This window comes from Pteronotus mesoamericanus, unplaced genomic scaffold (assembly GCF_021234165.1).
Source record: "Pteronotus mesoamericanus isolate MK-2021 breed Mesoamerican mustached bat unplaced genomic scaffold, CSHL_Meso_final scaffold_174, whole genome shotgun sequence".
Classification (NCBI taxonomy): Eukaryota; Metazoa; Chordata; class Mammalia; order Chiroptera; family Mormoopidae; genus Pteronotus; species Pteronotus mesoamericanus.
The window spans coordinates 36,866,330-36,878,840 of NW_026555309.1; the positions used below are offsets into that span (position 1 = coordinate 36,866,330).

A 12,511-nucleotide genomic window follows, 5' to 3' on the forward strand; every position below is an offset into this window, starting at 1 on the left:
GGGGAGGAGCAGGAAGGGCAGGAGGAACTGAGGAGGCAAGTGAAATCAGTCTTTTCAGTTACTAAGATCTTAATGGACTTAAACTTAGTCCCCACCTGGTTGTAAATATCATCAGATCGTAGTCGACCAATGACCATACTGATGAAGGATTCATTGATAGGCACTCTTTGGAAGTAACTCTCAGGATAGTTGGGAGGTCTCTTGGCTCCCGGTTGGCTGGAATAGCCTGTACTTCGGAGCAGCTTACAAATATCATCCATATTTGAATCAGCAGAAGATCGAGCAGCACTGAGTCGTGTTCGCAATGGGAAATAAAGGGCCAAACAAACCGCACATATTAGAAATTCAAAAGTCCAACCAAGCAGAAGGATTTCTTGACTTTCTCTGGTTTCAGATAAGACTGTGGGTCAATTTGTATCCTTAAGAGTGAAAATTATATTTTCAAAAAGCCTGTTATAACACAGCAAACTTAAAAGGTCGGTTTTTGTATGTAAGTACAGTTCTATGTTAAGGTCCACAAGCTCTCTTCCAAAATCTTTGGGTCTGGATTTGTTTCAGAATATAGCATTTTGCAACTCTAAGGAAGTAACATGGTATGTAGACCATATACAATACAATACTGCAGCAGAGCCTCAGCTGGCACTCCATGATCAATACACATTAATATTTCTACAGTAAAATTTAGGAATATTCCCACAAGTGAGATCACATTTGCTCTGCTCAGGTTTTGACTCCATTTGAGTTCAGGTTCGATCAGGTTTTGCTGCCAAAGGAGTTATTCTGTGTGCCTGTGTGTGTATGTGTGTGTATCTATTTTTCATAGCTCTTTGGATTTCAGAATTGGGCTTAAAGAATGTGAACCTGCACCAATATTTCATGTATTAAAAATTTTTCTTTTAAATTATGGCAATTTAAAGTGGAATATACATTAATTGTTTTTTCTTGGTAAGGTGCACTTTTGTACAGATTTAATCAAAACACCTGAGATTTTCGGGGTGGTTGGTCATAGTAATCCTTCAAAGAGACTCAAAGAGTCTTAGACGTGAAGGTGACCTGCTCCTGGATGTAAGATTCTCCCTCATCACAACCCTGACTTGCAGTTTTTCCGCGTCACTTCAACAATGGATCCTCACATTCCAATGAATTAGCTCTTGTGCCCCAAGGGACAAAGCCGGACTGTCAAAGCTGGGCTTGAGAGAGAAACTTTTTCCTTCGTCTTTACGTTCTTTATTATTTTTGTTTTTTCAGGTATTTTCAGAAATAGAAGCAAGGCTGTTCGAAGTCCATTTTTAAAAACACGCATGTTCAGGCAGCTCCTGGTCAAACGGATGAGACTGGACTACGCATGCTGGGGGGGGTCTCATCCCACACGGATAAAGCGGAAGGGAGGGAGGCAGGCCAGCTGTGTGGCGCTGAAGGTTAACTTGCTGCTGAGGAGGCAGCAGGCCCAGGTGCTGCTGGAAACACAGCGTCCCTGCACCGTCCCCACCCTGTGAGAACCTCCCTCCTTGTCCTACTTGGTTGTCCTAAACTGTAAGCTTGAAAATGTTAATTCTGGTCTACACATCTTTGGCCCACGTTCCTTACTTTGACTCTTGTTTACTGACTGTTTCTTCTCTGAATTTTGATTATTTCTGACATTGACCTTGTATCCGGATTTTGACCCATTAATTCAACAGATTAAAACCCATGTGCTAGGTACTGGAATTACAGAGTTGGCCATAGAGGCTCCTGTTTTTAAGACATCACTTCTTGAAGTCCCAGCTCGGTAGAGACATAGCTAATATTGATCACGTCTGCTGCTGCTTGTTCGTGTTTGTTTCCTGCATGCACATGAGAATTCAACCTTCAATCAGACCTCTGAGTGGTAATTTTTCAGAGTCATCAACCTAAAATCGACAACAGACAGTTCATGCACTCATTTCCTTTGTGTGCCAAGGAGTAACGTTTGAAACTTTAAAAACAAAAAGAAACAAACAAACAAACCAAGAAAGAAATCCCTAAAAAGAACATTCATTAGACTTCCAAATTTCTAAATTTATCTGTAAGGTAAAGAAAATTCAGATTCCTTTAAAAACAAAAATACTGAGGTACCATCATGGACATGATAATCTACAGATCTCTAATTATTTATAGCATATAGAATCTCTTATCTATAATCCATAGATTATATGACACCTAACCTATTATGATGATGAATAAAACACAGAGTAAATGCTATATTATGTTCAGAAGAGATAAAGAATCTTCTATTTTTGCATTCTAAATCATATTGCTGTCATTCACACTCAAAGCCGTATGGAAACCCTCGCTGCATGTTACCAGCAGCAGTGCTTTCGGCTGGAGCCCCAGCCCAGGCACACCTGTATCGATAGTAAGAAACCAGCATCCTCTCTCTGACTTCTCCTTCAATCTTTTGGTCAATGACCAACAGCATAACTCCATACAGGTACAGTGCTTCACACTAGGAAGAGAAGACGACAATGGCCAAACTCAGAATGAGCATACATGCTTATAAAGGGAGGTTGAGAATGGTTAAAAAGATCATTTTGCTCCCATTCCCCCTAAAAGTCTTACACTACATGGATAATGCAGGTTTCCCCCAAGGGGTTCTCAGCTTCTGTACAGAATGAGCTTTGGAAAATGTATACGACATACATTTTAACTCACAGCGACTATCTTTCAGTCAGCCTGGTTTTGATCTTTTGCATGGGATACCAAGATGGAATCCCAATATTATGAATATCTCTAGGTTCACTCACTTATTTAACAAACATTTCTTAAGGGATCACTGTGTACAAGGTACTAGGCTAGATGTCTGGGATGTGAAAGATAAAGATAGGATTGTTACACTGAAGAAGTTCAGAAACTCTGCATAGTCTCTATTCCCTTGCAATTCTGTTCAAAGTCTACTATGTTCTAAATTCGGATACAGATCTGTCAGTTAGAAGGTTATTATCAGTTTATTTTGTTTCTGTTTAAAGAAGGGAACTCTATGTATTTGTGACTTAGAAGAAAAAAAGTGATGCTAAGCTTGACATTCTTGAATTTCTATTTTAAATGGTCACTAGTACTTACTAAAAGTTGTTTTCCATCTTCATTGAGAAGCACGCTTTCTAAGGTTTGCTGAATATAAATACCTTCGTTGAGATCATCTAGGTACCTAGAAATGAAATCCCAGAGCAAATTATTCACTGATCACGAAAACTTTAACATCTTTGATGGAGGAAAGCAAAGCTTTCTAAAAGGTAAGGCAAGATACTAGGGACCCTGGCCTTCAAATAGTTTGTGAGCTGAAACTCATTGTGATTAGGGCCACAGGTCGATATTTATGGCCGCTCCAAGTAACAGGAATATTCCCTCATCCTGATTTATGAATTACAAATATCATAGGTAATGATGGCATAAGAACATGGAATAGTCAATTTAAAAGCTAATAAATAATGAATTCTTAAGGGCTGGAAGGAGAATACTGTGTAGTTAGAGATAAGAAGGAAGGCTATGGTTACCAAAATTACAAATATATATTCCTTTTTTTCCTACTTCTTAGAAATAATATACTAGAATATGATCATAAACCACAGGATTCAAAGCTATATGAGTTCGTGTAGACCAAGATTATTATGATACTTCACAAGAGCAAGAAATTATAGTAAAACTTCACAACACTTAAGATGACTACTGTCACAGGAAGGACAAGACAACTGTGCATGGTTGTAAATTTAGTAAACTTCGTAGTAACTAAGAAAGATTTACATGTTCTAGAATGTCCCTTTCCCCACTCCAATATTTACTATCAGAATAAGCTATTAGTAAATTAAAAAATTACCTGTTTAAGTCTACAATATATTTATGCACACTTTGAAATGCTAAATAAAATCTGGTCACAATTTCTATGTTGTTTTCACGAAATTCTTCATCTAAATCCTGAAGGTCTGGCTTAGCTTCCAGTTTGCTTTCCCATAATTCTGGACCCTAAGAAAAAAAACACATTTATGGAGACGTCAACAAAAGCATACTTGTTGGTAACAATTTCTATGTATTCTTTAAAAAATTTGTTCTTATGCCTTAAAAGGGATGTCAAAAGTTGTAAGGAGAGCAAAGTAATAAAGATAATAGAAGCCCAGATATAAAATCCCTTTCAAACATATGCATTTGCATTGTAACTGCAACTGGCATGCTTTAATGTGAAATGTGTTATACTGAAGTTATCGTTTGAAAATTTGACTATATTGTGTTAGGGCTTCACACAATACCTTTATATTATTGCCCAGTTAGTTTGCTGATATTAAATTTGGTTTAAACATCTCTTCTTTTTTAACTCTTTCCCCATAACTGCCCAGAGTCTCAGGGTTCCCAGACAAATCATGCGTTTGCAGGAAAGACAGGGGTTTAGATGCTCTAGGGGAAGGTTACCTTAAAATAGCTGAAATCAAATATGATATCTCCATATTTCTGTTGATCAGCTCGGTCTTTTAACCTAAACACAGCAGGAATAAACTCAGAGAGCCTCAAGAGCTCAGCAATGATGGCGTTGCCACAGGAGACGATCCTTAGGATGGCCTGGCCGCAGAGGTTGTTCTCGGCCAGGAAGTCCAGCATCCTGAGGGTCATCGGCTACTCTGTGCCTGGCCGCTTGGGAATGCCGAACTGGCTTCAGGGCTGGGCTCTGCGGACCATTAGAGGAAACCAGGTCTGCTGACAGCTGCTTGCTCCATTTAAGAAACTGTATCCAAAAACAACAACAAAAAAAAACCCCTCCATTTTTCAAGGAAGCATGTGAAATACATACATAATATTTTTCTTCCAAACTCCCTAGAACACAAACAAAAAAAATGAATTCTGATGCGGAGGGGGCATTTATTCTCCACTCTTTGGTTTCCGTGTGGTGGGGCTTTGATAAATTAACACTTGTGGCTTCTTTCTCAACTGTTTATTCACTTCACCCCATGAGAAAAGATTCAATGTAGCTACCTTGGAGCTTGGGAAAAGGAACCAGAGCATGTGTGGTTCCAACCTGCCTGCAACTGGGCAGTGATTGCTACATCTTCCTTACAAGACCTGTACCCCTTTGTTTTGCCTTTGGCAAAGATATGTCCTAAGATCCACTAGAACTGGTCGAGGGAACACCTTTACAAATGGCTTTCTCATATAGGAAGCCCTTGTTATCGGGAGGGCGGGGGCGTTGAGGAGACAGGCTTGAGAAAGGTTACAGAGTGACTCTAAAGTAAAGACAAACATTTCATACTAAGCAGTAGACAAGTGAGATTAGGAATGCATCTTAAAACATTATAACTAAAATGGATTAAAGTGAGTTTTACATTTAGCAAAATTTAGAGGAAAATAGCAACAAATATGTTCTAATTCAATGGACAGACTGAGAATGAGTCAAAAGCTGATTTTACCAAACTGTGATTTTGGTAATACAGTATCTTGTACTTCAAAGTTGACTTTCACAGTTGATATTTAAAGAGGTAATTTTTGCAAAACAGGTTCAAGGCATCTTTCATTTTCCCAAAGTCCTCTCCCAAGTCTTCCTCAAATCATTATCTTTTGAAGTGTTAATTTGTGGTATCATCTTTGTTGCATTTCTCTCCTGTTACTTCGGCTAGGTCAGCGTTTATAGGCTTCATGGAAGCCTGGCTTAACCTTCAACATCACTAACGCCCAAGTCTTTCCGAACATTTGCGCCCTTGCTTTCGCCAAGCACTGTTTTAGGTCCTGAGGCTAGTGCAGTGGACAAAACTAAGTCTTTGCTCTCATGAAGCCTACCTACTACTGGAAATAGTAAAGAGGTACCAGAAGATTATATACATATATAATCAGGCTGTGATAACTGCAGTGAAGAAAAAGCGTGATAAAGGGACAGAGCATGTGCTCTTTCACATCAGGGGGTTTGTGAAAGCCTCCCTGAGGAGATGACATCTGAGCAGGGACTGGAGGGAGCAAGGGAGCAAGCAGCAGTCTGTCTGAGCGCGGTCAGCAGCCTCTCAGATGGTCCCCAGTGACCTCCACCTCTTTATTCATGTCCTGTGTAGGTCCCTTCCCTGGGAGTGGGACTTCCTGACTCCCTTCTAAACAGCAGAAGACAGCAGACTGAAAGATATCACTTCTGAGATCCGATTACAAACGGACTGTGACTCTCTTGAGCAGCCTCTCTAGCTTGTCTGTCTGGGGCAAGGCTGTCATGGTGTGAGGGCCCTGCACAGGAACCCTTGTGCCAGGGGTCTGAGAGGCCTGACGACAACCTGCCCGGTGAGCTTGGAAGTGGATCCCAGCTCCTTCTGCATCTTCAGATGGGACAACAGCTCTTCTTCACAGACTGACTGAGCCATACCCCTGATTCCTGACCACAGAAACTCTGCAAGATAATAGATAATTTGTTGTCTTAAGCCATCAGATTTTGGAGTAATATGTTATTTTACAATAGACAATAATCTGGGGAAAAGGCATTCCAGGCAGGAGTTGATATAAACAAGTATAAAGGCCCCAGGGCAGGAATGTGCTAGATGCATTTAAGGCGGTGGCTGAGGTGACTACTGCAGAGTGAGCAAGGGACAGAAGCAGAGATCAGGGGAGGTAGATGGGGTTGGGTCAGACAGTGGCTGAGACGCCATTACAGTTGTCTAGAACTTTCTCTCATGAGGGCATCCTATCACACACATGAAGGCATAAATTATTAAGAAGTCCTTTCAGTTTTCTCTGTGATGCTTGCTTGTTAAGCCACTGGTATGGCCTGGCTTGGAAAAATAAATTGGAGAAATAAAAAGGGGGAAAATAATGGACAATGGGCAAAACGTCACCTACTGAGGTCCTCTGAAGACCACCAAACTGATCCAGGTCTCAGCAGGGTCAAACTCCAGATTCGACTGAGAGGAGGGCAAACTGTTATTCACCAGTTTAACTGCTACCAGATTTTGGACACTAAGATAGGACAGCTAATGGGGCCGTGGAGAAAACGGCATCACCTGCCTTCTTTTTAATCACCTGAAGATGGACAGATACACTCAGCACCTGCACACACGTGGTCAGGTTGGCATAGACCACAAAAATCAAGAGTTCTGTGTGTGCATCTTTTATTTTAATCTTTTAATCCTTACCCAAGAGTTACAGTGTAGGCAACATTCAAAATATTTGGCTAGAGTATTTGGTAAGTACCCCATTCTTGGCTGAAAAACTGGTCCTAAAGAACAGAATTTAAGATCATCATTAAAGATGCCCAACCATGTTGCAGGAGTCTCAGATACAGAAGCTGTTAAGATTTAGTTGAGCTTTAAGAAAAGTCACTCTAGAATGACATGCAGATAAACACTGTGGCAGAAGCTATGTTAATCCTCCCATTTGGTTCTACTGGTGCTGGGAATGAAGAAAGTTCTAATACCGGCTGTATTACTATTTGGTGTGAAAGGAAACCAGAGATCTCCCTCAATTTCCTAAGCATCTCTTACAAGGCACCCAGAAAAGTGGTTTTCATTTGATCTTTAGGAATTTGGTATGAAACTGTGTTTTTCAGTTTTGGAAAGTGACCCGAGGCAAAAAACAACCCGCTTTCAAGAACGAAGCATGACATCATCCTATCAATTATCCAATGACTACAGAACTCTATTCTGAAGGACATTACATTGTCTTGGGACAAACCACTGTTGACCCTACTCAGAGGACAGGAAACGGTAGGCCTATTTTTATCCTGTCATAAAAATCTCAGTTCCACGGAGAAGGAAGTGCTGATCTCCACCAATCTACTATCAGGAAAAAAAGGAATGGTTGTTGGTCAAGATAAGTCTCTTTCCAAAAACTTTCTGAAATAAGCCTGATCGCTCTAGTCTGATTCCGAAGTCCTGGAAAAGACAGAAGGAAGACGGGATGGTGTTTGTTTCTTATTGTGGGTAGAGGCAGTAGAACCTCTGTCTCTCCCCCACCCCCGACCTTCCCTCGCTCCCCGACACCCACCACACACACCATCACTTATCATGCAGGGAGCTCTGTGCACGCGGAACCAGGAGACTGGGTTCCACTGGGGGCTCTGGAAGGTTTTTTGTTTGTTTGTTTGTTTTTACTGTAAGACCATCCACAAATCAGAATCATCGAAACATTTTTTTCGAAATGCAAAAGACTCCAGCACGAAGATGTTACAGGTGAGGGAATTAAGGTGCAGAGAGGAACAATGACTTGCCCAAACTCACATCACAGACCATAGCAGAAGTAGAATTTACACTCGGGTCCGTCAGACTGTAAAAACACACACTTAGTTTTCTCAAGAGTAGATGGAGGAATGACGACGTCCACACCGCACTGCTCCCGAAAACTTGCAAGGTTCAGATGTGGGCCAAGCCGCTGAACATCACTTCCTAAAGCCCCAAAGCGGCGTGGAAAATTAGGTTCCTCTAAGTGGAGGTGAAGAGCCAGGGCTGCAGCCTCCGCCCCAGGAAGCCTCTCACTCCTCCACGCCAGGTTCTCCCATCCAGACCCTATCCCACGCCACAGATGTCCCCTCGGCCAACGCGGCCCAGAAGGGGAAGGGGGACATGAATGAGGGGCGAGTTCATCCCGTCCAACTGACCTGTCACCCGGGGCGCGCCAGGGCGCGGAGCGCGGCCGCCGATCGCGCGCGGAGTCGGCACTGGGGGTCCCCACCCCTGCTTCTCTGTAGGGCTCCTTTCCACGCACAGCCCAGGACGTGAAGCGAGACGGACCTCAGCTTCCGCCCCTGGCTCCCCAGGCGGTCACGTGACCGAAGGGGCGGAGAACGGGGCGGGGCGTCATGTGACCACTGGCGGACGACGGCTGATGACGTTTGAGCCCGCGCTCTCAGTTTTAGCAACAGGGGAACTGAGTTGAGGAAGGCGCCACGGTCCGAGTGTAGGAAGTCAGGGTGTAGGCAGACGGAGCTGGGTCGGGCGCAGGTAAGGCGGCTGCGGGCGACGGCGATGGCGAGCGCGGCGGGAGGTGCGCCTCCCTCTTGGGCACTCCGCGGGTCTCCGGAGCTGGGTCTGTTGACCTGGACGACGGTCCTGATCCTTTTCACGCCACAGCAATGAGGCTGTGGCGATTTATCTCCTCCTCCTCGGAGACCTCAGCTCTCCCTCCCTCTGTCTTAGGTGCGTGGGGAAAAAATCACGCATTCTTGATCCAGATATATCTGGTCTTAACCCAGGGCCTCGGGCAAGTCGTTTCGATGAACTCCCTGGGCCCCAGCTTCCTTTTCTCTCACGTAAATGTCTGTCAGAATTAGAGATGCTGCGAAGGAAGAGCCCGGCCACCAGCTTACGGCACCCTGGAGGGGACCTAGGAGGGGTGGTTGCTGTTATTCCTGCCTCCGAATCTTAATCGATCGCTCGTTTTGTTTGAACTGTTTTATATGCTGTGGAATATTTCGGAGTGCTGGTTTAAGTTGCTCCCCAGGGTAAAGGAGTGGCGGACGTGTGAGCAAATAGTTGTGATGAGTTTTAGTGAGCGGTAGAGACAGTGGTAACAGGAGGGAGGGAACGAGCAATTGCTTGCCTGAAGGCTTCCAAAGGAAAAGTGTATCCTTGCATCTTGAGACATAGCTGTGTTAAACTTATACAGGCCCCGGGAATTTTAAAGGAAGTCAGCACACTGTCTATAAATATTTTTTTCTCTGCCTACCACTGAGCTCTACCGAAAGATGAGAGGAGGGAACAGGAGAGAAGTATTTTTACGTTAGCTGATGATTGGTCATCTGTCTACAGAGAATCTAACGGACCTGCTAGGGTCTGAATGTTTGTGTCCGCTCACCCATTCGTAACTTGAAATCCTGATGTTGGTGTGATGTTATTAGGTGGGGCCTTTGGGGGGTGCCTAGGTCAGGAGGGTGGAGCTCCTGGATGGGCTTGATGCCTGTATAAAAGAGGCTCCAGAGGGCCGCCTTGTCCCTTCCACAGTGACAGCTAGAAGATACTGGCTATGAACCAGGAGGGGCCTTCACCGAAACTGGACCGAGCCGGCACCTTGATCTTGGATTTCCCAGTCTCTAGAACTGCGAGAAATAAATTTCTGTTGTTTATAAGCTGCCTAGTCTGGTATTTTGTTTTAGCAGTCGGAATGGCCCAGAAGGGTGTCCAACCTGCGGCCCGGTGCGACCCGGGATCGCTGTGAACGCAGCCCAACACAAAATTATGAATTTACTTAGAACCTATTTTTGGCTCATCAGTTTTCGTTAGTGTTTGTGTATTTAACGTGTGGCCCAAGGCAACCCTTCTTCTTCTAGTGTGGCCCGGAGCCGCCAAAAGGTTGGATACCCCTGGCCCGGAGACAAGGCCTGTTGGGGAGGCAAAATACATGCTGGGGAAAAACTCAGGAACTGTGTAACCTTCTTTTAAACTTTCTTGAAGGCCATAGGTGCAGGGACCAAAAAGACTACTGTTACCTGGGAAAGACTCCTAGAGGAGGTTGGTTTAAATCAGGGTTTCTCAGCCACTGCGCTGTTGACAGTGGGGCCAGACAGTCCTTTGTTTTGGGGGCTGTCCTGTGGTTTCCCTAGTTAGCTGCCCTTCGTGGGAGGAATAGTGGAAAGCGTCTACCCCATTTTTCTGCTGCACCCATTCTCTTTGCTTCCCAGTCTGAATCTTTTCCTTGAAAACACTCCAGAATTACCGGAGAAAGTTTCCCCTAGCTCTCTGCAATTGTAAAATTGTATTGGAATAATATGAGTTGCATTCACGTAAAAGGATAGCTGCCATGTGGTACGTACTTTCCATTTATCCTGAGTTGTTTTAATTCTTACATACACTGTGTCTTAGTCAGCTTGGTCTACTACTTAAAAAATACCATGGGCTGGTGGCTTAAACAACAGAAAATTATTTTTCACAGTTTTTAGAGACAAGGTACTGGCACGGTTGGATGCTGGTGAGGGCTCTCTCTCTGGCTTGCATCCTTCTGCCTTCTTGCTGTGTCCTGATGCAGCAAGGGGTAGGGGAAGGGAAGGAGGGAGGGAGGAAGGGAGGGAGAGAGAAAGAGAGAGAGAATGAATGGGAATGCACCCTAGTGACCTCATCTAAACCCGATTATCTCCCAGAGGTCTTATCTGCATATACTGTCACATTGAGTGTTAGGGCCTCAACATAGGCATTTGCAGGGGGTGGGGGGGGCACAATTATCTCACTGTCCTCCATACTTTTTGATCCTAAGGCTCCTCGGGATGGGGAGAGGGGGCTTCAAAAAAATTATAGTTTCCTCAGTGTGTTCACTAGAGACTCTGATTCACTAGGTCTGAGATAGTATCCATAAAGCTATAATTTTAGTAAGTATTTCTGCTGATTGAGGCCAGGGGATTTTGAGAAAACTACAATATTAATTCATCCTTAATAATGCTAGGAGATAGATGTGATTTCCTGCTTTACACACAGGAGCAAAGCGCAGGTAGAGAAGACAAGCAACCTGCCCAGGGTCGTGCAGCTTTCCGTGCTGCGGACGGGATGGAATTCCCAGGCATTAGTGTCCGGTGTCTATTCCCTTAAGCGCTGCTTCATATTGTCCCTCACAGTATTATAATGATGAGGTGGGTGGTACTATCTGTTCCCATTTTAAAAGATTTATGTGCTGGCGGTTATTGAGTGTTTTATTATATATATATATAGATCTATATATATCTATATATAGATCTATATATAGATATATGTTACACATTCAGTCCTCGCAGTAATCCTTGAGATAGATAGGCACTAGATCATCCCTATTTTACAGAAAGGGAAAGTGAAACATTGAGAGGCTAACTAATTTGCCTAAATTCATTCAGCTCCGGAAGTAGCAAAATCAGGCTTTGAACTCAGGTAGTCTGGCTCCTGAGGCTATGTGCTTAACTCTATATTGCCTCCATATTCTACTCCATAGTGCAACTAGTGTTTATTTTAATGTAAACATGCTTCATGTTACCTGTAAGTAAAATGATATTCCAGGAAGATATGCTCTGTTTATACAGTGGCTTTACCCCCTGGGTCATGTATGTAGCACACTTCAACAATTTGCCTCTAGAACTGTGCTGTCCAGTGCAGCAGCCACTGGGCACGTGTGGCTGTCTAAAGTTAAATTGATTAAAATGAAACAAAGTGAAAAACTCAGTTCCTCAGTCATGCTAATCACCTTTCAGGTAATGAATAGCCACATGTGCCTAGTGGCTACCATATTGGACAGTGCAGATGATAGAACGTTTTTGTCATGACTGGAAGTTGGACAGCGATGGTCTCAGTGATTGAGAATCAATACTGACTAGAAAACCGAATCGTTGAACCGTGTCAGTTGATCCTTGCAGGTTTGTATTTTTTTGAGTAAACCCCCAAATCTAAGTGGCTATGCACAGTTGGAGTTTCTGTTTCTTTTATGCATTGAGCCTGATGAGTGGGCAGTTTTCCTCCTAACAGTGATCCTGGGCTTCGTCCGTGCAGTGATTCTCCGTCCTCAGTATATGGCTTCTTTGAGGTCACTTCTTGCCCGTTTCAAGCTGTCAAAATGGGAAGGAGCCTGGAGAAAGTGCGTGGTTCTGTGGACTGGACCT

The 12,511-nt window shown here is 43.6% G+C and overlaps 2 protein-coding genes across 3 annotated transcripts in view; one reads left to right on the plus strand and one right to left on the minus strand.

Moving 5' to 3' along the window:
* WASHC5 (WASH complex subunit 5) overlaps positions 1–8,727 on the minus strand; it is a 53,796-nt gene extending 45,069 nt beyond the window's left edge. The window contains exons 1-7 of the mRNA XM_054590480.1: positions 8,561–8,727; positions 8,214–8,348; positions 4,417–4,726; positions 3,830–3,975; positions 3,079–3,163; positions 2,364–2,464; positions 96–288 (exon numbers count right to left, since the gene is read on the minus strand). Of these exons, the coding sequence (XP_054446455.1) occupies positions 96–288; positions 2,364–2,464; positions 3,079–3,163; positions 3,830–3,975; positions 4,417–4,614 (723 nt within the window). The 5' untranslated portion in view covers positions 4,615–4,726; positions 8,214–8,348; positions 8,561–8,727. The remainder of the gene's footprint in view (positions 1–95; positions 289–2,363; positions 2,465–3,078; positions 3,164–3,829; positions 3,976–4,416; positions 4,727–8,213; positions 8,349–8,560) is intronic.
* Positions 8,728–8,787: 60 nt separating this feature from the next.
* The window catches only part of NSMCE2 (NSE2 (MMS21) homolog, SMC5-SMC6 complex SUMO ligase), a 207,210-nt gene continuing 203,486 nt past the window's right edge, over positions 8,788–12,511 (plus strand). For both annotated transcript variants that reach the window (XM_054590481.1, XM_054590482.1), the window contains exon 1: positions 8,788–8,903. The gene's annotated coding sequence lies outside the window, so the exon portion shown is untranslated. The remainder of the gene's footprint in view (positions 8,904–12,511) is intronic.